The sequence below is a fragment of the Simochromis diagramma genome, unplaced genomic scaffold (genome assembly GCF_900408965.1).
Source record: "Simochromis diagramma unplaced genomic scaffold, fSimDia1.1 OVJJ01000571.1, whole genome shotgun sequence".
In the NCBI taxonomy this organism is placed as follows: domain Eukaryota; kingdom Metazoa; phylum Chordata; class Actinopteri; order Cichliformes; family Cichlidae; genus Simochromis; species Simochromis diagramma.
The window spans coordinates 68,333-93,064 of record NW_024386885.1 but is presented as its reverse complement, the minus strand read 5'-3'; the positions used below and the strand labels follow the sequence as shown (position 1 = coordinate 93,064).

At 42.3% G+C, this 24,732-nt stretch overlaps 1 protein-coding gene across 4 annotated transcripts; it reads right to left on the bottom strand.

Moving 5' to 3' along the window:
* Nucleotides 1-325: 325 nt before the first annotated feature.
* LOC120734523 (high affinity choline transporter 1-like) lies at nucleotides 326-18,366 on the bottom strand. Of its 4 annotated transcripts, none has more exons than XM_040033349.1 (10): nucleotides 18,102-18,366; nucleotides 11,846-11,914; nucleotides 11,129-11,331; nucleotides 10,896-11,009; nucleotides 9,622-9,777; nucleotides 6,002-6,150; nucleotides 4,940-5,083; nucleotides 4,595-4,748; nucleotides 4,248-4,465; nucleotides 326-3,307 (listed from the first exon to the last, which is right to left on the bottom strand). In XM_040033349.1, exons 3-10 carry the CDS (start codon nucleotides 11,310-11,312, stop codon nucleotides 2,765-2,767), a joined length of 1,662 nt encoding a protein of 553 aa, XP_039889283.1. In that variant the 5' UTR covers nucleotides 11,313-11,331; nucleotides 11,846-11,914; nucleotides 18,102-18,366; the 3' UTR covers nucleotides 326-2,764. The 4 variants fall into 4 exon arrangements, with proteins under 4 accessions (XP_039889283.1, XP_039889281.1, XP_039889280.1 ...); XM_040033347.1 differs by having other exon boundaries at nucleotides 17,027-18,113; XM_040033346.1 differs by lacking the exon at nucleotides 11,846-11,914.
* Nucleotides 18,367-24,732: the final 6,366 nt, after the last annotated feature.

Sequence of the window (24,732 nt, the reverse complement as noted above, 5' to 3'; positions counted from 1 at the left end):
GTGCGAGCAGTTCAGGGAAGACATTCAGTGTAATGGCTCTGAATGGTTGGACAGAATTCATGGTGTACAAACTCTTATTAAGAGTCACAGTGAACATCTACACACATGCACTCATGTTTCTTTTAACTGTGGACCTGTTGTATTCTGATTTTACCGCCTGTGTGCTTTCACATCATTAAACAGTGCAGTTGTCTAAGTGTTTGCAAAATCTAAGTGATATTTACTTGCTGGGAGGGCTTAACCGTTCAGGACATGTGTTGGAGAGCGGCGTGTGTGTGTGTGTGTGTGTGTGTTGCTTCTGGCACAAAGACGATTCAGACAGTAATTTGGTTTCATCCTTTATTCTGACAGAACACCAGCCCATGGGGATTTACATTAACTGATGACAAAGTAGGACCTTGCCAAATGGCAAGAAGAGAACAGTCTTCACAAAAGTTCAGTATACAAACAACTCAGTAAATGACATGCATGATAGTATAAAACCAAATACATGTTTAGGGGACAAAATACAATATAGAACTCACACTGTAATACAAACACCACTGTCCAGCACTTTTAGAGCTGTTTGACCAACACGCAACTGAAATGAAAGCCACGACAAACGTACGCAGCATTTTTAAAACGTTCTTTTTGTAAGGCTGTGCCACCCTTCACTGGACCGGAGACAGCCTCCCGAGGACGGCTGCTGAGTTTCCTTTCAGATCACGTCATGTGGACGTAATCTGAGGCTGTCGGGACAGGAGTGCTCATGTAGGCACGTACAGTTTCTCCACACGTGTTCACAATCACTGCTCTCGAAAGTTCATCAACACCTGTTGAAATTCTATATTTATATTCACGTTCTGCAAAATCAAAGGTGAATTTATATATTATTTTGCTAACTTGAGATAAAGTTTTCTACTCTGCACATAAGCGAACAGCTGATAAAAAATAGAAAGTGTAGAAATACAAATTATGATCAGAATTTACAGCACAAGAGTAATAATACAAGTAGGAATCACAATCGCACGTATAAAAAGACACATGCATCATATCCTGCATGTCCTTATCTGTCTTTGCTTTTTTTCTTCTTTTTGACGGCTCGTTCACATTCACACTGTTGGATAGAAGCCAAAAAATGTAACGTTTTGTATACTTGAAAAACAACAATACCACTATGAGCTATAAGAGCAGTGACTAGCGTATATGAAAGTTTTAGTCTGTGAATTACACAATCAACAATTTAGTAAAACAGGTTTCCAGTGACATCAAAGGCAACAGCATGGCAGAGGAAGGCTTCCTGCTACTACCAGGCATCTAGTGCACATAAAACACACAACGAAAAACATTACACAGTCTTAAAAATCAAATCATCAACAAAAGGGAGTAGAATTTGTACTGCTGTAAAACTTTCAATTCTCTGAATCTTAGCTGCAAACATTTGCACTGCCTCAGAGAAAAAAATGATCCCACAGTAAACTACAGCTTTGCATACAGTTACAAAAAAAACGACAGTACGTTAAAAACAAAAAATGGGAAAGGCACTTCTCCCGTACTCTTGGAGAAAAAATAAAAACGTGAGAAAGAGGAATGAGCGAGGAGGAAAACGAGGGAGATGTTGGGCGACCTCTCTGCGCAGTCGTGGAATAAACTGCTACACTCAGTTGTTTTGTGAAATGCATTTGAGCGAAGCGGGTGTACAGTTTCATCTCCCCCTGTTTTTCTTTACAGCAAAACTCATCATTCAGCAGACAAGGAGGGGGGAGGAAAAAATGGGAGGTTTAAAAAGCACGAGATAGTGCCGGTGTCACTTCCATCAGTGTTTCTGTTGCCATTTCATGAGTTTTATTATTTCTCAGCACCTCCAGCATTGCACTGCAGCCGAGCTTATCAGCTGACTTAAAATTAACCTAACTAGCAAGATGAGGAGAGTTGCTGTTGCTGCATTATTGGACTCGAGGCAGCCTTAGTGAATAAAGGAAGGAGATGATGATGAAATGAACTGTCTAAACATCTTTCTCATATGAAGCCGTGCAAAACGTTCACTCGTTCTTTGTTCTCAGGGTGACGCTTCTTTGTTCTATGTGAAAGAGCCGCGTCCTGCTGACAATCAGAGGAAAGGTAGCGGCACCCGCTGCACAGCGCTGCGATGCAGATCATATGACTATGTGAAATGTTAATAAATAACAACATACTATTTGTGTGTTGTTATAATCGTCAACGTTCTGGAGGACTGATTATTCCTTTTGTGCAAAGTCTCTTTTTTGTGCAAGTGTCTTTTTACCACAGTGCTGGTGGTCGTTAGGAAAGGAAAATTCAGGTCTGGGCAGCAGCTCAACCTGTCAAAGTGTGCTTGTGAAAGTGAACTACTGTAAGCTTGTAGCAAAAACAGAAAAAATGAAATGGTTTTAATGAACTGTATGTAATTTGTTTCCATTTTAAGTAATGACTAATGATTTAAATAGAATGCAGCACAAACTGCAACATTTTATTCTGGGTCTGTGTGAATGTTATTATTGTGGCTAGTTATACGACACAGGCTTATGGCTTTTAGCCAGGAAGCCTATTTTTTTTTTACTGTATTTTCTTTAGAAGACAACAGCTCATAGGTCGGGTACCAGAGAGCTCAGCTCATATCTGCTGCTGTTGTGTCAGCAGTGCTGTACAAACTGTAAAAAGCATCCAGCCTTTGCTGCTGTTCCCCCTCTGTGAAATCGTGCCCAGCCGGCAGACAAACATGCCTCCAGCCGGCGCCCACCCTTTCTCCCCCTCGTCGTGAGACTTCTCAGCAGCTGGTGGTGTCCAGCAGCTGCTTGGCCACGGCAGCCCCTTCCTTTTCTGAGTTGGTCCTCTTAACGTGTGCGACCTTGGATGTTGCTCTCTGCCTGCGTTTGACATTAAACACATCCCACTTCTCCGGCAGCAGGCCCTTGTTGAAAATGATGGACGCCAACAATGAAACAAGGAGAATAGACATTAGAGAGATGAGCATGATGGCGGTACGGAAGGGAAAGTACTGGGTTAGCTTTCCCTCCTTGTCCAGCCGGCAGCCGGGGAACTGGATGGCTGGTGGGAGGCCAATGAGGGGCTCGCCGCTCAGGATCCTCATGACGAGCCCCATTATGTAGCCCACGATGGCGCCGTAACCGTTGGAGACCTTGAAGAAGAGGATGCAGACCAGCTGAGGGAACATTATGGTGTAGGACATGTCCACGCCGACAAGCCAGAACACCAGGACGCTACTGTCCAGGAAGGTGAGGCCGGTGCCAGCCAGACCCACGACCACCACGGAGATACGGATGACCCACTGCATCTCACAGTCTGAAGCCTGAAGGAGCAGAGGAAATGACAAGACAGACAAACAGAGTTAAATAATACATTACATAAACATGCAGCTTGTTGAGCCCTCCAAGGTGAAGAGATGCTGTATATCTAAGCCACTGTTAATCCTGGTGAATCATCATTTGTATCTCCACAGTATGCCAGAAAATTAAATCTCTTATGAAGTGAAATTGCCACTTGCACATGAAAAACAATGTTTTACGTCAACCAGTAACAGTGTTTTATCTACGCTGACCGTTATGGTGATGACAGTGCAAGATGGGGGGATGTTTTTAACATCTGAGAAGCATAAATGAAGACAGTTTGCTGAATTAAAGTCAGCAAATTCAGCAAAACCAAAAGATGGTGAGCACTACAGCTGCTGATCTATGACTAACAAGATGGCATTGTCAGTTGAATTAATGAAGCCTCCTTATTGGATGATTCATCAGCATTACCGCAGTTGTCCATACCACTGGGATGATTCATTTAGGAACAAAGTGTTCTTGAGCAGCAGACGCTGACACGCCTTTTCTGGAAGATCATATTTGATCCCTAATGGAACTTTTCCTTCACATAAACAAAAATGGCATTGCATTACACCTGAAGGTGGCAGCACAATGGACCTTCAGACCAGGATCAAGTAGTAACAGGACACTGCAAACTGGTGCTGTGGTGTCGTCTCACAGTAAGAAGGTTCTAAGTTTAAATATCCCCACCACCTCTGTGCAAGGGTGAGGTTTCCTGCATAGTACAAAACCACATGCTTGTTTGGTAAACCGTCCACGGTTGATATGATGCTACGATGGCTCCATTTGCAATGACCTGGAGTTAAGATAGGTAGTTAAAAGAAAAGGATGCACAGACATTATAATGCTGCCTCAATGCAACAGAGCAGAACACACTGCTGCTTTTACAATCCGATTAGTGCTGCTAAAAACACTCACCTGCTTCCTGATGATGTTCTTGTAGATATTTGAGGAGAACAACGAGGCAGAGGATAGCAAGGCCGAGTCCATGGAGGACATGACAGCGGCAGCTACAGCCCCAATGCCAATGACAGAGATGTAGGGGGGTGTGAGGTACTGCAGAGCGATGGGGAGGATGGATCCTGCCTGGTCGCGCTCGTATGGGGTGGGCAATCCATAAGAGGTTGAGTTCCAATCTAGCAGGAAGCAGGCGAGATCAAATTTCCACATTAAGGGGATGGACACAATCATATCAGTAAGAAATTTGTGCTAAGGCGAAAAGCTGATGAAGGAATTTTCCACAGGTGCAAGTTTAGAGGCTTTACCTGTAGATGCAGCCACGGCCCCGATCAGGACTGAGGGGATACCGAGCACCAGGCAGCAGGCCGAAGAGGCGAAGCAGGTCACTTGAGCCTGGGTGTAAGATGAGGAGGACAGGATCCTTTGGTAGAATGCCTGGTAGGCCAAACCGCCCAGAGCCTGGCACAAACACACACACAGGTCAGACACGATGACAGGAATCGGCTTGGAGTGTGAAACAGGACAAGATCAATCCTGCAGTGAAGCCACTGCTGTTATTCTTGGCCAAGTTTAATTTAACTCGTTTGCTTCGCTGAAAAACAATGTTGAGTACCACTTCCACGTGTGGCTTTTATAACATTCACACTCACCAGCAGCATGAAGTCATCGAACCACTTGCCCGCCTCATCGAGCTCCACGGTGCCGACCCAAGGAGCCTGGAAAGTTGCGTTGTATGCAGTCAGCGAGATGTCCACAGAGTGAGGGTTGGTCATCATGAAAGGGACGCACACCCACTGTTTACACAAGCAAGAACACAGATGATCTGATTATTAGCTCAGCAGGGGATATTTTTCATCAGACACTGAGGACGTCAACACTTTTTATTCCCCCGGGGTTTTTTATTCTGAGTGAAATGCAGTCAACTAAAAACAGTCAATTCATTTGCTGTTCTGGACATTCTTAATCACATAAAATCTTCTCTGTCTGCAGACTTAAATGGTTTAACGTCTAAGTCAACACAGTTCTTTGTAGAATGGAAAATTCTGTAACCTCTGAAAACACCACTGGCAGCAGAAGATTATGTGATATTAAGATCAAAGAACAGATATTAAATGGCTCGTGACGGAAGCCTACTCATCAGTTTCTAAACTTTTAAGCTTAATCAGCATTTAGGGAAAAGGTTTCAGGTCCATTTTTTGCTCATTTACAGCTGTAGAATTGCTCGACTAACAACTAGCATGCCGGTGCCACGAGGGCTGCCGGTTGTCCTTAAGTTGCCGTTGAACAAATGTGGAGATCTACCATTGCAAAGGTAGAGAATAACAACTTTTGGGGGTGTAACGTGGAGTCTTAGCGTGCAGACAGAGCCTTGACAAACATGGGGCTTCCCAACGGTGGTACATGAACGCGCCTACATAGCAGCCTTTTAGCAGTTGACAGCTGTAACATCAACAATCTTATTTGCTTATCTGGATGGCAGCCATTTTGAAAACTGAGTGATGGAAATTTCAAATAAGCTACTGAAACCAGAGCCTGGTTTAATAGCACCAGTTTGCATTGTTAATAAGCTACCTGTTGACTCTATACTGAAATCTTATCCTTCTATATTCTTTCATGCAGCAGAGCGAGTAACCTGATAGGATACATGCTTGAATAATATTTGTCTCTCAGCGGGAGCCCCTGCGTTGCCATATCAGTAGACGGTTACGCACCAGGCTGATGAAGATGAGGATCAGCTGGATGACGTCTGTGTAAGCCACAGAGTAGAGCCCCCCCAGCAGTGTGTAGATTATGGCCACCACTGAGGAGATGATGATGGAGTAGACATAGGGCAGGTCCAGGATCACGCTCATGGTTCCACCTGGAACAACAGAGCAGAGCGATGAGCATCGGAGGACTGACGGACACTCGGGTGCAGACGAGTGTATCTATGTTTACATGCAGCTTCTCACTTTCGTTGTTTAATTAGATGGTTTTAGGTTCTCAGTCTCTCTTTAAATACGCTCTCTCACACACCACATCCACTCTTATTTTAAGTTCTAATGAGAAACATTGTCTGGTTATACTGTTCACATATAGAGATGCAGTATTAACACATTACTCATAAGAGCAACATTACATGTGTAGCCGTTTAACTCAGTTAGGCTTAAGCATGGGTGACTTTGGTTTAAACCTTATGTTAAGCAACGCTACAACATAAAAGTGATGATGACAAAACTAACAAAAACCATAGAGGAACACAAAAGAAAGCAGCCTATTGATTGTGACTCCACTATGTTCAGGTTCACCCTCTTGTTTGGGCGAGTTAGCACCCTTTGTAATATTGATGTTTAAAAGAAAAACATTAAAGACAGAGGTGTGGAGAAGTGTGTTCTAGTGTGAAACAAGTGTAAAAAAAAGAATGAAACAACTACATTTAAATAGGTGAGTAAAAAAAAAAAAGAGAGAGATCTTGTTACTCAAACAAGACAAGCAAAAACATCACTACCTTCACCGTCTCTTCTGCCACATTGCCAGGGTCCCCCCAGCCGCAGCCTGCAGCCACACCACAACAATGCCCTTAAACAGAGAAGTGTCAGATCGGCACCATCCACCCCGCTGACCTTTCACCCCACCCACATTACAGCTACCTGACCACCCCGTCTCAACTTCCCCACTAGCTTTGCATCATTATGAACTGAGACATGAACGCTTTAGATTGACCTTTAACCCTGTTTGTGTATTTTTTTGTAATATGATCCATTTCTCTGACTTTATCAGGTTCTTATTGGAAAATGTAAACGACTGGACTAGGTGTCAGCTATCTAAGACTTTGTGGCCCTGCAAAGGAAGGTTTGTTATACAGGTGTTCATTTTATTTTGCACTTAGGCTTCATTTAACGTTTTGGCGTTAACTCTGAAACTGTCTGACACTTCTGCGATGGGTGGGATATGATGCAGCACAGTCACCGCATCGTAAATAATTCCCGGATGGCCTGTTTTCCAGATATAGTATCAGAGCTCTTATGCGTTCTGTACTGAACTGTGCCTTTCCCCTCAATGCTAAATTTAGGAATAGGAAAGGTGGAATGAGAACCAGGGGCCTCTGGGGCTTAATGAACAGCACCAGGGATGGACAGGGGCAAAGAGCATCCCAAACACCCCCCAGGTTGTTATTAGATCCTTGTCCCACTTACAAACCTCAAACATGTGTGCATGCACACACGCACGCACGCACACACACACACACACACACAGGCACCCCCCCTTCCAAACTGTCCTGTTCCACATTTCTTCTTGGCAGAAATTGCACCGTGACAGTGCCGTTGATACTCCACTGCTAAGTGACAGCACATCGAAAGCATTTTCTTTTAGTTAAGCACCCACACACACACACACACACACACACACAGAGGCACACACTCAAGCATAAAGCAGCTCGGTTTATGCTATACATACACACATACAGTCACTCAGCAACATCGCCCCGGTGGGTCAAGCACTCTCTGGAGTATCAGGTGTTTGTGTGTGCGCATGTGATGCGTGCACATGTGATGCGTGCACATCAGGGAGGTTTGCATAACATTTCCAAAAAAAACACTGGTGGACGTTGTTACACTGACATGTTAAGGAGGGGTGTCCCCTGATTCAATATCAGTTTGTAGCTTTGGACAGAAAAAAATAAAAAGTCCCAGGAGCATTCCCGCCTCCCCACCAGTCCTTTTATGGAGCACTGGCACAGCTTAAAGTGACTCAAACAAATCTCATTAGATTTCACTGCTTCTCTTTAAATCTTTAAACTACACACAGGCATTAAACCTTAATTCAGCATGTAACATTTACCCGTTAGTCACAACTGGCACAAACTTTGGAAAATGTCTCTAATGAAACAGCAGTCTGATTGGAATAATTGATCACCTTTCACAATTAAAAGGCTGCTCGATGTCTAACCCCCTTTTCAAATAACACTGGAAAAGAAAACAACGTTAAAAAACACAAAGGAAAACATTATACACACACAAAAGCGCGCAAACACACACACACTTTTGCCTCTTCGCAAACACCCGTGCACATACACACTTGCGTTCACCATCTCAGCACGTACCACACACACATACACACGACACCATCAAAACAGTATTAACAATGTTACCAAACAAGCAGGTTAAATAAGTCACACCATTCCCATTACTTTACGAACATTTCAAAGTAAATTCAATCCATCATCAAACCTTGTATGTGAACTTTTACTCTTTAAAAAACAAACAAACAAACAAAGAGACCCTACCAGCAGGAGTGGTGAGATTTTAGATCATATGACTGATAGAAATAGAATTGTTACCTAAACATGAGTGATAATACAAAGATCCACATTAATCTTCAAATAAGTCAGGTGAACACTATGTAACAACAATAACCCAGAGCTGCAATTATTTTTAGTCACTCATCCTCATTGTTCCTATAATAAGGGACAACATTTGTCTTTGCAGAGCCGCTAGGATGACCTCACAGCCGTGCACGAGAGCAGCGTGCTTGGTTCGCTCTACATCGTTTCGTTTTTTTCGTCTTTTTGACACGGACTATTAGCAACACTGGTGTTTACATTTTTTAGGCTATTAATCCTTCATTTTAGACAAGGCTTTATTTACAGCCAGCAATCAAGATGTTTACAAATGTTGCTAGCAGATACCTGTTGTAGCTAATTATTCAAGCTAAATGAGTTAGTCTGACTTTAAACTGAGTTGTATAGCTAACTAGATTATAACTAGCATGCATGCTGGTGCTAAAGTAGCATAAATAAACTGAGAAAGGTTCTGTTCAGATATTGCAGGTTATAAATAGCTGGTCCTTCTAAAAAAGGCATAGTTGTTTTAAAAATGTAAAGCTTATCTACTTGTTTGACTTTTGAGATGCTAACGTATCGTCTTCTGTTAACTTTAAAACGATTGCGAACCTCAAAATCGAACCAAGAGCAGGACAAAGTGATAAGATTACTCTACCCAAAGTAGCGTACCTTATAATTCTATTTGTTGTGTGTTTTTTGTGTTTTTCACCCATTCTTTAAACTTCTTTAAGCTACGTTAACACCTGGTGAAGAAGTTACAAGCCAGCGACTGTTTACAAAGTCGGCTGTTCACTGATAACTTTTGTTTGCAGTTTTCTTATAGCATTGTTTTCTTCACCTGCTTCCTTCCTCTGAATTATTTACAGCATTCAAGCTGTTTGCCAAAAAAGCATCCACTATCAGTATCCTGCTGTTTTTTCTTTTTTTTACCATGTACTCTATTGGTTGCACAATTATGTGCGTACACATTATGTTGCCAGACCTTTTATAAAGTGTGAAGTAACTTACCCAGGCTGACAAGTGTGCGTGCCACCCACAGCACGTCTGCAACCAGTGCAGGAAAGATCAGTGCACTTGCAAGGACATTCCCATACTTCTTTTGGAAAGGATCCATCATTGTCACATACTTGTTCTCTCTCATTGGCTTGGCAAAGAAAAAGCCACCTGCAGGAGGAGGAAAGGGATTTAGCAACACATCTGATTACCTCCTTGAAAATGTTGTCAAGTTTAGGATACATCGTTTACATATATCTTTCATTAACGAGAGAGAAAGGAAGCGATTTAGTGGCCGAGTGAAAGAATGAACGCTTTTGAACAATAGAAAAAAACAAGTTCTCCCTCCAGATAGCATAATAAACACCTTCAGACAAACCCATGGGACCATAAGGCCAACAATGAGGCATGTTGTATTTCCTGATAAGAGGCTCCAGTTCACATTACTCTCACGATCTGTGGGCTATTGTGAAAGAGGTGCCCGAGTGCCGATGACTGAACATGTCACAAATGTGTATGGATGCCGGATGCCCTGCTGAGTTTGTCAATTTGGTGAATTCACAAGAAGGCAACCCAAGCTTAGGGGTAAACTCATCTGTTTGCACCTGTTGCCTCCAGTTAAAATACTAAACTGATTTACTACAGTACTATTTTTAACACGAGCAACACTTTTATTGGTGCAGTCAAACGGGGTCTGCGGGAAAGGGAGTTGCACGGACGGCGGTCAGTAACACTTCTGCTGCAGACAGACACTCATTTTATTAATGCATTTTACACACTGTGGATAACTTAAGGTGATTATGGTTAAAATACTAAACCTATAGCTGCTCACATCTCTATCATATTTCCATAGTTCTCTCATAGATTTCAGTTTAGACTGACTTCCTCTAACAATAGCACCTCTCGTACCCAAAGGTCATTGTACCACAGGACCTTCATTAGCTCCTCCTGGGTGTAAAATGAAGCATACAAATGTTAAACTTTCTTCTTCCAAACACTGGAGGGGGCTAAGCTGTGTTGTTAGGCTCATTAAAGCTGACATCAACTTTTTGTTTCTATTTAAAAGTCCACCCCTGGAATGTGAGGATAACAAGCACCAATCCGACCTGCACAGTTGCATCCAATCAAATGAAGCCTGAACTAAAATCATGTAAAAAATACCTGCATGACCAAACGGACACGCTTCTATTCTAATCGACCCAGAGCGTGCTTTGAGTGCTTTGTACTTGCATTGCACACGTCCTGCTGTGGCTCTCTTTGTTCTTGTTTCATAAGTGGGTTCCACTCACCTAAGAAGAAGGTCAGGACATAGGGCACAGGCATGAGTGCCCAAACTGCGCCTAGTGTTGGGTTGTATGTTGCTTCAGCTATACCCAGGATGAAGCCTCCACCAACCCATGTAGCTGCGGACGAAGAAAAACAACTCACTTGTCTTATTCATGTACCACTTTCAAAGATCAAAATTTAGTGCACTATACAAAAGACTCAGTGTATATATATTCACACCATCTGACTGCCTTACCAGTAAGTGTGAAGATACCAACTAGTAAGTTGATATTGCGTCCAGCCAGTAGAGTTATCTCCATGCCGTCTCCTGTGCATTTTTTCTCCTCCTTTTTGGAACGCAAGGATGCCCAGATGCCCGTGCCCAAGATGAGCAGGTAAAACAGCGCCATCACCACCAGGCCTGGTATATTGAGAGCCATCTTGAACTACTTTTGTGTCCTGTAGAGAGACATCAGAGGCTGGTGAAAAACTGAGTCGCCAACTGCTTCAAAAGGAAACATGCAGATGCTGCTTGCAGGTCTTTTAATTGTAAAATACAAATAAATCACATCTAATTCTCTTTTTTTGTATAAATAAATATTTGCAGGACTGTAGCGCAAGGAAGATGGGGGAGGAGCCACGTTTGCATACATTTAAAGGTCACCTGAGAAGAATCTGATAAAAACGTGCATTCATAATGTGCAGGAAGAAATTAAGCACAATGAAAAGAAAACAGAAGGATATGTTTGTATTAATGAAACCTGAGCAAAGTGCAAAGAAACTATGTGCCTCTTTAAAAAAGCCAAAAAAAAAAAAAAGTTAGAGTTTAAAACAAACAAAACAAAAACATAAGAAAGGAGCAGTAGCGTCTGAGGGCCTGGCTCTTGGTGCAAAAGGGGGGGGGGGGGGGGGGGGGTAATAAGAGGCAAGGGGCATGAAGGATGAAGAGTCAAAGAGGTGAAAGGGGTCTCACCATAACACTCGGCAGCACTGATGAAGATGGTGGACAGATGTTGTCCCCCGTCTTCAGTGGTTGAGTAGCCTGAATTTCAACCCCAAACATTGGGAAGTGAACACATCTGAGAGCCACATTAATACGTGTGTGTGTGTGTGTCTGTGTGTGTGTGTGTGCAGTTACTGTGAGAGGGCATTGCACCGAAGCCTTCTTTGAAAAAAATTAAAAACTGACTCTCACTCATAGACGCGCTAAAGTTTTATTATTGAACACATCACAGTAAAGCAGTAATGTTTCTTATTATAAACCAACTCCTTTGTTTTAAACACAGCCAGTTCATTGGTTAAAAGTTTTTCATTCATAAATAATTGGTTTAAAAAAAAGAAAGAAGCCTACATACACACATGAGAGAATATGTAAGAGGAAAAACAAAGAATTTTGGTGCGAGTTAAAGCTGAAAAAAATAATTTCTTTTAGGAAAATGTGTTTACATGGAAGCATGGAAGGAATGAGCGAGGTGGAGACGGGCTGTGCGGGCTACTGGCTCGCTGCCAGAGTCCACTAAAGGCTCAAAAGCGCACTGACACAGCCCATGTGTTTTATTCCTCCTGTTGTTCGAGTGTGCGCGTTTGTACACACTGTTATTGCCTATACATAGCAAACATAGCTGGGTTCAAACTTCATCATTGCTACATTAAAGTGCTCATATTTTCTATGCAAAGCTGTAAAGGTTTAAAGAGAACAGAGGGCTGCAAACACAACCCTGAATAATCTGAGTCGGTGCCTCTGTACTGTGTGAGGAACACCAGGCTAGAAATACAACTCTTTCTGGCATAACAAATGTCTCATGAGTTCTTATGAGGGGCCGTACAAGCCAAAATTCATTCTTTCACTCTCACACACATACATTCTTCTTTCACACACATATACTTTCACTCCCGATAAGTGTACACAAAGAGTTGAGCGCGCATGGGCAGGAATGTTGAGAGCGCAAATACAAAAACTGAGCGAGAGGGGCTGCTATTGTGTGTGTGTGTCTGTGTGGATAATAGCAAAAACTGAAATACATTTTTTGCACGCAGCAATGAATTTTGTTCACTCAAATTCAGCTTTTCTTCGCTCAATATAAATTTCTGCTCAAAATGCAACACTTGCACCTGCAAATATTTTTTTTTATGTGCGCTCAGAATAGTGGCACAAAAATAACGCCATAAAAGACTGCCCCACTCCAGTCGAACTCCGTGTAGCTACATGGCTCGTTGAAGCTACCCGGGTGTTAGCTGGTCTAAAAAGTTCCCTCATCTCACTTTCCACCATGCTGTGCATGTATGTTAGAGTGGGTGCAGTTGAGTCCGTCCCATCTCGATCAAGTGACGAGGACAACGATGTGACCGTTTCAGGAGATGATAAAATATTTCTTAACACCCCGATAGCTTGCTGAAGAACTCGAGTTTCTTCTCTCCCCTCCATGCTGTCAGACACTTGAAAGTGACCCGCGCGTGCTTCTCAGCCAATCACAGTGGTACAGACACCCAGCCTTCCATCCATTTGCTTCCGCTTATCCTTTTCAGGGTCGCGGGGGGTGCTGGAGCCTATCCCAGCTGTCATAGGGCGAGAGGCAGGGTACACCCTGGACAGGTCGCCAGTCTGTCGCAGGGCCAACACACAGGGACAGACAACCATTCACATTCACTCGCACATTCACACCTAGTGGCAATTTGGATTATCCAATTAACCTATCCCCACAAGCTGCATGTCTTTGGATGGTGGGAGGAAGCCGGAGTACCCGGAGGGAACCCACGCAAACACGGGGAGAACATGCAAACTCCACACAGAAAGACCCCGGCCTGATGGTGGAATTGAACTCAGGACCTTCTTGCTGTGCGGCAACAGTGCTAACCACCGTGCAACCTTCCGTTTCCATTAAACTCATTCTGTTTCCACTATACTCTTTCATTCACATACATTATTCTCTTGCATACATATATTTTCTTCAGACATGTATGCATTCTCTTCTTACATACATATATTATTTGTGAGATTAAATGCATATTGAATGCATGTAAATGAGAGCAAAATGTAGGAATGCATAAATGAAAATGCATGTATGTTAGAGTGCAAATTTGTAAACATGTACATTAAAATACATGTATAAGAGAGCACAATATTGCAATGTGTGTGTTAAATATGTGTAAACATGAGAATGAAAATATCTAAATATAAAAATTAAAATAAAACTATGTGAGAGTGAAAGTATATGTGTGTGAATGAAGAATGTATGTGTGTGAGAGTGAAAGAATGAATTTTGGCTTGTACGGCCCCTCATATTGTATGACTAACATTCAGCATGCAATAAACCTAAAACATCTGCACCATAACTAGTGAAGTTTGTTTTTAGGTACTGAGCAGCATCTCAGTTTGCTTAGAATTCTGTCCTTGGACATGTATGGGGTTTTATATGACTGTTTTCATATTGGGTGAAATGGAATTTGGGAAGATTTATACTAGTTAATCTTTTTCCTTAAAAAGCCAATTTTAACTGACCAGACTATTTTCTCAACCGGCTCTTTTCCTCTCAATCAGAGCATGCAAGACATTTCACAGACCGGTGAGAGGTTTGGAGTCCCTCTTTCCGAATATATGTTTACTGACCTACTTTAGAGTTGAAAAGCATCCCAGTATGTCTGCCTTGCTTACTACACAGACTTTCGTTGCCCTCTGAATATCGTGCCCCTGCGGACTTGGCCAGTGACGTGGATCGTCTGCCTTTTCTTAGCAAGACCGGCCACTCTCATGTTACAGACCTCTCTGGTCCAAATGCAAAAGCAAAAATTCATTATTTCACATATTTACACTTTTCACATTGACATCATTCACTCTGTTTCCTTTTTTTTGTTCACTGTTGAAAGCATGGACACAACACCAGCTGACTTTAGCTCGTATTTGATCCTGGATCACACTAAAATGATGTCCAACTGAAAGGATGCCAAGATATGTGTGCTGTAGGCAACTCCCAACCAGGAAACTAAACTCTGTTAAGTAAGAGGCAACAAAAAACCAGCTGGCTTTCTTTTAATAACTCCTGACAGGTCAGCTTACGCAGCACACAGTCACATGCATTTCTTTCATTTTGCTGTCATAATATGTAACTAAAGCTCTAATAATAGCTGCTGAGCAGCATCCAGTGCCCATATGTCGGATGCTACTTGCATGTTTAGGGTCTGTATCCATACATGGACCAATAGATACTGTTGGTCTGCAATTCATTTGCTGGCTTAATTTAACTTCACATTAACTTGACATGTGTTCCCAGTCCGCTTTGCTTAAGCAGTGGACTTGGAGCATGGTTTAAGTGCAATGCGCCACTTTTGGTGCAAAGAGGGACTACTTATTCCTATTTGTACATCTTCCAGGAGCTCTGGAGTGAAGTAATAGCTGTCTAATAGTTGGAAATGCAAAACTATTCCAACCACAGCAATTCCCTTCAAACAAGCTGTAGGAAATTGTTGCATTTCCTTGCACTGAAGTCCAAGCTCACGAAAGCCTGGACTTTAGAGTACCTAATCTGCAGAAGATAAAGTAAAAACCTCTAAAACTTTTAGGAACCACATTGGTCCTTAGATCCTCTGGTGCAGATAAAGAAAAAAAAAAGCGGTACCACCTCCAACGATTACTAGAACCAGGAAATTATTACTATAGGAAAAGTACTAGAGGAACATGTTAGAACATGCTAGAGGCCTGAGATGAAGAAACCTTTTGCTAAACAAATGGTCTGCCAACAGGATTTCCATCTGATATTTGTGAAGTTGCGTGTGACCTTTCTTGGTACACAAATGACACTTAATGTTAAAACCGTGTGTTTCAAAAAAGATGTCTTGATATGAGAATAAATTTATTAGGCAGCTGTAAGTAAGTTTATTTATACTAAGATTTTGAGAGTCCTCTCGCCAAAGCAACCTATAATCAACTTTTATCATCAGATGTTTGCTATATATAGAGCTAAAAGCCATACAAGGCTAAAACTGGCCTTTGCTGTTAAAGCTAAACTAATTCATATGTATGACTACAAAGGGGGTTGGGGGGGATCAGCATTGTTGCCCCACAGCCAGAAGGTCCTGAGTTCAATTCCACCATCAGGCCAGGGACTTTCTGTGTGGAGTTTGCATGTTCTCCTCGTGTTTGTGTGGGTACTCTCCGGGTACTACTGTTTCCTCCCATAGTGGGGACTAAATTGCCCATGAGTGTGAATGGTTGTTTTTTTTTAATGTGACAGACTGGTGATCTGTCCAGGGTGCACCCTGCCTCTCACTCCCTGCCACCCTGAAAAGGATAAGCAGAAGCGAATGGATGGATGGATGGATGGATATTAAATCCTTCAGACTGCAAACTGGTCTCTCTGTCACTATTATCGTATTACATAGGCTAAACATTCATTTATTATTGGCTTGAATACTTTCAAGGCAAGGTCTATAGAGAAGCCTATTACTTTCATGCCTCATTGAGAAACCACTCTAATGACCCTTTTCACACAATGAACGGCATTCATCATTTTATATCGGCATCGAGCCCTTCTGCTATAAATGTAACGTCAGCAGGCTGCCGACTCATCACTGGTAATTTTCCATTACTGTTGCTACCTGGTCTAAGTGTGAATACAACGCAGACATGAGTGTTACTGTAAGGTGACCTTGAGGGTCTGAAAGGCGCCTATAAATAAAATGTATTATTATTATTATTATTATTATTATTATTATTATTATTAGGGCCTGTAGCTGTCAGTGCAGTGTATCTATACACACATTAATCTGTTATTAGTTTACATACAACACAATCACATCTTCAAAGTTGGATATACTTTGTAGTCGTGTTTTCTCTTCTTTATGGTGCAAACCAAAAGCAGAAAAGAAATCCACTTACAAGTCACCAAAAATTCCCATTTGATTAGTGTCAGCTTACAGAAATACAGAAAGAAGCGTTAAACAGATGAACTGCTGTGCTGCTGAACAGCCGTTTGATATGTCGACACTCATCTTTCCAAGCAAACAGCAACCAAACCTGAAAAACCTGTTGCGTTTTAAAAACACAAATTTCCGTTCAACGTTATTTTATGTCTCATTTCAACTAAATTAAAATGACACAACTTTTTAAATTTAGTTGTCACACAGCAGAAAACAACAACAACAAACATTTAACACTCACAGCAGATTTACTGCAGGTCGGGCATCTCACGATACATCAGCGCTTTGCCGTGAGCTAAATGCAGCGGGTTCAGCTGACACAGAGCAGACCTGTTGCTGCCTTTTTTTTTCTTTCTGTTTTTATGTTTTGTTTGGGTTTTTTTTTTTTTTGGTCCAACATTGTTTTACATTCTCATGTGCAGACGCCTGTCACAGTGGCATTTTTCGCATGCCTCCGCCTTCCGCCCCCATCGCAGACACCAATAAAACGCATCTAATTTGTCAGCCTCTCAGTACTTTTCCGTCACACTGGCTCTCCAGCGCGCTCTGGGTTTGCAGCCTTTCGCTCCTACGTCCCCACCCCCGTGTGACTTTGTGATGCTGAGCGAGAGAGTGCTTACGGATATTACCGGCGTAAAATTATTTATCTTAAAAGCGGATACAGCGCTTAGTATGCAGCTGCAAAGTAATATCAGAACACAGACGTGGCATGAGGCTCAAGAGTCAATCCAGCGAGGACAACTTTGACTGAACTAATTAGGAACAACTTGGATGATTAAAGGCTTAGAGGAAGAGAAGACAGGGAAGACCAAATAAGTAAAATTGCACGTAATGCGGACTGCCTATTAAAGCAGCCCACACACATCGTTATTACAGTATAAATCCCCATAACACTTTCTTCTATGAAACACCACATCAGCATTAAAAATTAATTCAAAGTCATCACACTCTGACACTACACTAGAACCCGGCATCGTCCCAGTTTCTGCCACTTCTCTATTTCGCGATTAAACACAAGAGAAAATTGCAGCTTAGAGATATGCTTCATCAGTCACACAAAACAAACCAGAGAGCCAATTTGGCTCTGCAGCGGAGGTCCTCGGTGCTATTTCTAGGCACCGGCATGCACTCCACTAAGTGTGTCCCAACTTGACTGAGTTTGAACAACTTTACAAAAAGTCTGCACGCGGACTGGACACGGACACAATAACATGTGGAATTTTAGGGGATGTCAAAAAGTCTTTAGAAAGTAACACAAGGTGGCAACAAAGAAAAACAAATACACATGCGAGCATATTCAGTGACTGAATACATACCTGAAGTGCACAGTACGACTCAGTTATAGTGATGAAGAGGGAACAGAGGCGTTTCTCACAGACCAGGTGTTAAACTCAGTCCAGGATGACACTAGTCCACAGTGCTGAGGGAATGAGAGACTACCAGAAAATGTAACGAAAGTTCTTTTAAATGAAAGTAAACAAAAATCTATTTGAAAAAAAGAAGCTGAGAAGAAAGAGGTGAGTCAGAGATGATGTTCAAAGAGAGGCTAGGGCCACCGCAGAAGGATGGAAGTCTAGAATCTGCAGCCAGACTTCCCCTGATTTTAAAGCTCACGGGGTGGGAGGGGTTAGGCACAACACACAGGAGAGGGAAGCTGCCGCTAGTGCTACCTGATTGGCGACTTGGCCCCCTGGTTCTGTCTGCAGCCAATTAGTAGTGCTCAGAATCTAGGGGCAGAGCAGACCCCTCCTTAGCTTTGGCCCACATGAGGATGGTTTTGGGTGTGGGTTGGCACTGCCACATCCAGATGCTCATTATGGCTTATTAACCCCCCCACCACCCCCCTTTACCCCTCACTGACTACCCCCCCAACCCTTCTCAAAAACTTTATCATCTCCCATCCACTTCTCCTTTTCTGTCTCTAACTGTATCTGTCTGCCACCTACCTGCAGCCAAGGCAGCTGTGCACCCAGCTTGATGGATGCAGTACCAGGATCCTCTCTGTCCTTCAACATGAAGACAAATATAACCTCTGTCTGTGTGCTGTTTTTCCCTCTCTCTTTGGTTTCATTGGTGTGCTAATGTGTGCCCAGTACTTTCATAAAGTAGTGCTTGTTCTGTCCCATATGTTTTAGTGTATCAAGTAATTAGTAAAAAAAAAATGCTGGTGTGTTTTCAGACTGCTTTCACATATTCTCACATCAGTGGTGGAAGCAGAAACGATTTCACATTCAATAAACCTGATATATGTCTGGATTCTTGTCATGTTTTACAGCAGGGGTGGGGGAACTCCAGGCCTCAAGGGCTGGTGTCCTACAGGTTTTAGATGTGTCCTTGATCCAACACAGCTGACTCAAATGGCTAAATTAAGTCCTCAACATGTCTTGAAGTTCTCCAGAGGCCTGGTAATGAACTAACTGTTTGATTCAGATGTGTTGACCCAGGGTGAGATCTAAAACTTGCAGGACACCGGCCCTTAAGGCCTGGAGTTCCCCACCCCTGTTTTACAGGAACTCTGCAGAAAGGGTGATGGCAGCTAGTCATCGTTCTCCAGAGTAAACAAATATATTATGTGGAAACCTCCCTCACATGAATATGAACTTTTTAAAATCACAACTGTGCCATTACAGCCTAATGAAGATGTCTGTATGAGCATAGATTGTTAAACTACAAAATAGCATCATTTTTTCACACCTAATGAAAAGAGAAAAAAAAACCTTCCTCATTGAGGAAGCGAAAAATAAATCTCATTTTTTACTACAGGACGGTTTCAGTAAAACTACGTTTTTTGTCCTTCTTTGCTTTGTCACTCTTGGATTCAAATCAACAAAGACCAGCTGTGCATGTCTGAGGTGACACTGTGCCTTTACGAGTCTTCCCCCTTCCATCCTGGAAGTTCAGTAACTCTTTGAATGTGTCGCTGCATGCAAATGCACAGTCACCCTGCCTTGATACAGCCTTACATGCCGGTTTAGATCAGACTTGACTGATCCCCCACAGGGCAAATTAAATTTTTCCCCTGGCTCAAGGAAGGAAAGAGACAGAGAGAACACTGTATGCACCCACCACTTAAATGTGACATGCAGCAGTAATATACACATAGTTTGTAGATTATTGTGAAGGAAACTTAATACACTGTTTCTGATCACAAAGACTTTGCACTTCAGACTCATTTAAACCCTTTTCATTCATAATCGAGATCCACAATCCACAGATCTGTTGCTCGAATTTTTATTTTGTAAGATTTATTTTCTGCTTTTTAGGCCCTTATTTAACATGATAGTGTAGAACAGATACGAGGGTGGGGGTAGAGAGCCAGAGTGGATGAATGACACAGCAAATGTCCTGAGGCAGACTCAAACACAGGCTGCTATAGTTCACACCAAAACTTTGCTTTTATTTTTAACATTCAGTTCTTGCTAACCAGGTAGCCACAGCTCTTCTTGTCCTGTGTTTTCCTACTGGCAGGTATAACACAGGGTGCTGTTGTCCTGTCCTGGAGTCTCTAGCACCTAACTCTGCCATCTCACACCACAGCTGGACATGGTAATACTCGTGCTCTGGAGTGCATACACCACCTTCTGCTCAGTTACAAATCCATTTTTTTTAGAGTGTAAAATCAGAGTATTGGTATACACTCACTCTCTTAACCTTTAATTTATAGATCTTCACTTCTGTTGGCCTGAAGTGATCGTCCATCCATCTATGATCTAACAGATGTCCTTTTCCAGTTCCTCCTTGGGGATTCCCAGGCCAGATGAGATTATGAGATCTTTTAAGTGAGTTTTGAGTCTACCCTGTGGTCTTGCCAGAGTTAGGCATGCCTAGAGGACCTCCAAAGGGAAGTGCTCAGGACGCATTTTAACCAAATGCCCAAACCTCCTCAATTGGCTCCTTTCAAAATAGAGGAGCAGCAGTTCCCAAGTTCCCTGCGGATATCAGAGGTCTTTACCCTATCTCAAAGGCTTTCCTTTAACCCTTTCCTTATTTCAACCTCTGAAATGGGGAAATTTCAGTAAGATAGTGAATGCGAGCAGCTAAAATGAGGAAACTTATTTTAGCCACTTGTTTTCACTATCTTACTCTTTCATTTATTACCCAGATCACATGCTATTTTTTTTTTTGGTCAAGGCCGGACCACCACTTGCTTTCAAGCTTCCCTTGAGACTGGATCTGGGGTTGTCACTTTCCAGTAAGGGTATCCAGCACTAGGGATGGGTACCGGTATCCGGTGCCATTATGGCACGGTTCTGACATAAACGGTAGTAACCAGACCGAAAAGCAGCGCACATTTTGGTGCTTTATTTTGGTGCTTTTTTTTTCCTGAGATGTCATACACTTTGGATTCTAGCCAATCATTTTACCTTTGCAAGTGTAGTAGGCGGGCCCAGGTATGTACGTTCTTTTAGAGCAGAGCTGCAGATTAAAAATGCCCAAGGCGAAGTGGTCAAAAGTCTGGCTGTACTTCACAGCAAAAGATGCAAATTCAGCAGCCTGCAACAAGTGCTTTAAGCTGATACTGTGCAAAGGAGGTAACTCCTCGAATCTGATGAAACACCTGGCGACGCATAGCGTTTTTTTAAAAGCCGAGAAATGTACTGTATTTGATAGCTTGCTGCAAGACCGAGCACCGAGCACATCTACTGCGGGTGTGGTGCCTGTTATCAGACCCGGAGTTAGCAACATCCCCCAAGAACCCGAAGAGTAGAGTCCTGGCCCCTAGCCCTGCCAGTGTAGCAGAAATGATGACGGATGATGATGGCAGCAGCAGCAGTTATTAAATTAACGCATGTAAGGTGAACTAGCAAACACCGTCGTAGTTACATGCAGCTGTCTTCTTGTTTGATAGAGTGATACGATATATGCCCTATAGCTGCAGAAAAGGCTAACATTGTTAGAAAAAAAACAGCTAAACATGAGAGGTTTTAGGACAAAGTTTGTGTTTTCCATTGTTTAAGCACCGGTTCGAGCACCATTTAAGCACCGGCACCGTTTCAAAAGTACCGGTTTGGCACCAGTATCGGATAAAACCTAAACGATACCCATCCCTATCCAGCACCAAAACTTTCTACTTCATTAGTTTTTTAAATTTTTTAATTTCATGTCTGTTCCCTCCCCCGAGAATAATCTGTGTCAGGAGAATCTGGCAGGCCCTATTGGCTCAGACAACACAGCTCCCACATCACATGGACATGTAAATCCCTCCACCATGATACGGTGGCGATTCACTGTGGGGAGGGGGGATAGGGGGAAAAATTGCCACTCCCCCAAGCTCACCCCCGCAACCCCGAGTATGATGGCTCCATTGTGTTAAATAAACATGATCCTTGCTGTGTTGTCAGGGCGCTAATGGTGGGAAATGAATCTGTGTCTGGTTGATATGGAAACAGCAGGGAGTACAAGTTTGATGTGGTTGAATATTAAAATCCTTTCTATTGTTTCATCAGGTGAGAACTTAGAGCCATTAGTATGAATTTGGAGTTGGGCTCCCTGGGGTACACAGTCTTCTGTATTGCAGCAACCTTCAGGTAGTTTTCCGTAGGACTGGAACTTTCTGCAGACAAAAGAGATAGAATTAAATTTTTGAGTCGCAGTAATGGCGAGCAAACAGCTGCTAGCTTACCTGCTGTTGACAGTGAGTAAATACCTAAACTATTAGGGGACAGACTGAAGCGTTTCTAGGGCTAAGTCAAGGCTGTCAACCTTTGTGCAAACTGTGATTTAATGATTTAAATGCAAAATCATGTATGCATATATAAACTGTACCTACAAATGAGCAATGCAGTAAATGCAACACCAAAGTGCCTTATATATGCATTCCTTTAATATCCAGCAGGGGGCGACTCCTGTTATAATGACCATTCTACAGAGATCTGTGGGAAAATGGCCCATGGCTTCCTCGTTCTATGCATTAGGTTTTCTATAGATTACGACCCCCATTAGAGCTGTAATAAAGGAGGGTAAACGTTCTCATTGGCAAATATGAGTGTACAGTTTCCTTCAGTTTCAGTTGCCTCACCATTCACACTGGGTAAGTCCACCATTCATGGACAGTATATTGTTGAGAGTGACCTGCTTGCAGACACAAGCCTCTAGCCCAGCTGTGAGGTGCATGACCTGAATAATGAGAGAATCAGTTTGAACATTAACATTAAGGTACGTGACTTTTGACCTTTTTGGTTTTAGGCTCCAGACCTCCTGCAACACTGAAATGGGTAAGCAGTTAAGAAAAAGGATTTAGGTTTCAGGAAACAACAGCATATCAGAGGTTCTCATCCTATCTTTAAAAAATGACTCTCAAGGCTTCAGAGCTTCTCCTTTATAAATGTTAAACTGGCTTTCACCTTCTGCACACAAAACAGTCAGAAGATCCCCATTTCCCATTTTTCAGCACTAACACTGATCCACCAACATCACAGTGAGTCTAAAAGACAGTTAGCGTGCCTTTACTTGCCAGAGGCACACACACAGCCTTCTCCCTATCACCAAGCACCTTTCATGTACATGTTGACCTTGAACTCATTCATGTTGCTCTACAATTTCACACCCCTTACAGACATGTCAAAGATAGAGCTTTACATGGTAAAGACCCAACAGCAGTACTGGTAAGCCGTGGAAAAGTTAGCTTGTTGCATGTAGGAATTTATTACACATTTACAACATCATAGCAAAGCATAGCAGCAAAATCCATCATTGAACTTATTTAAAGTAAGTGTTGCCTTTATTTACACATGCAGCACTAACTTCATTAATCACTAATAATAAACTGTCTCCATGATGATAAGAAAACTTTATACTTTTTACGCTTTATCAAGTCTTGGGCATAGTACACATTATTGAGTACTGTCGATTTTTTCCATCAGCACTGTGGGTATGATTGAAGTCTTGAGGACCATTAACGTAAGAGTGAGCCTTGTCTGAATGTCACCTTAAAAAAGGTTGAATTTTACTTTGGATGCCACTCCTGATGCAATCCCAAAGGGCTTTGTGTCTCCTCCTTGGACAAACTATGTCTCTAAACCCTTTTCCTCATGTTTTTACTTAAATATTGCCCTCTTCAGATCTCCCACACTTGTTGCACTAAATGCTCGTTCAGGTTTCTTTTGTGGCTGTCTGTCTTCCTTGCTTTCCACACTGAAGGAAATGCTGGGCAGAAGCAATAGGCCAATTTCCAAAGCAGGAACTATCTGGTGGTTTTTAGGCAGTCTGCATGTGTATGTGTTTAACCTCCCTTGTAACCACTCTGTAGGTCCTTAAACTTGGAGAACAGTAACGTTTCAGAAGGAAGACGAAGGACAGCAACACAAATGAAAATAAAAAGAAAAGTCAGGAATGGTTTGATGAGCCTCTGATGACATCCAGACAGATTTGTGTCAGAAAAAGAGCAAGAAGCACAAGGATGAGCAAAAAGGTGATTGGGGAGCTCCTCCTCCCACGTCCCCGCTCCTCAAGATGCCTATCTGTGTTCAGCAGTCAGTCATTTAAAGATTGAGAACAAGGCTGCACGCCCAGTCTTGTTCTATAGAAACAGTGTAACAGACACTTATTTGTGCACTGCAGGAAGACTACATCACATTTCATCTATGTTGTAACAGGAGGCAAAGTATGTGCACAATGCAACACAGAGCTGCAGCTTCAGACGGTTTTGCAAATTAGGTGATAAATATGTGATCAAGCCACAAGTTAAAACTCAAAAGGAAATATGATGAAAGTATAAAGTAAAAAATATCACAGATACAATTATAACATATAACTCAGGCATTCAGATATAAATAAAGGATCATGCCGTACATAATAAAGATCAAAGCTCCAAGATACTAAGTCTTATATATTGTAACAACTATTTAGAGGGCAATTTAACATCTTAACCATTACCTCTATTAAAAGGAGTGGCCTCTGGTTATATTTATTCATTTAGGTTTAGCTTTTGTCCAAAGCACAGTTCAA

Bases quoted from the DNA above. Each gene is read 5' to 3' on its own strand.
- LOC120734523 (XM_040033349.1), bottom strand. From the start codon at position 11,312: ATGGCTCTCAATATACCAGGCCTGGTGGTGATGGCGCTGTTTTACCTG. The intron at 5,084-6,001 runs GTGCGTAACCGT...TTGTGTAAACAG, and splicing joins TCCTCATCTTCATCAGCCTG to TGGGTGTGCGTCCCTTTCAT. The intron at 4,749-4,939 runs GTGAGTGTGAAT...TGTTTGTGCCAG, and splicing joins TCGATGACTTCATGCTGCTG to GCTCTGGGCGGTTTGGCCTA.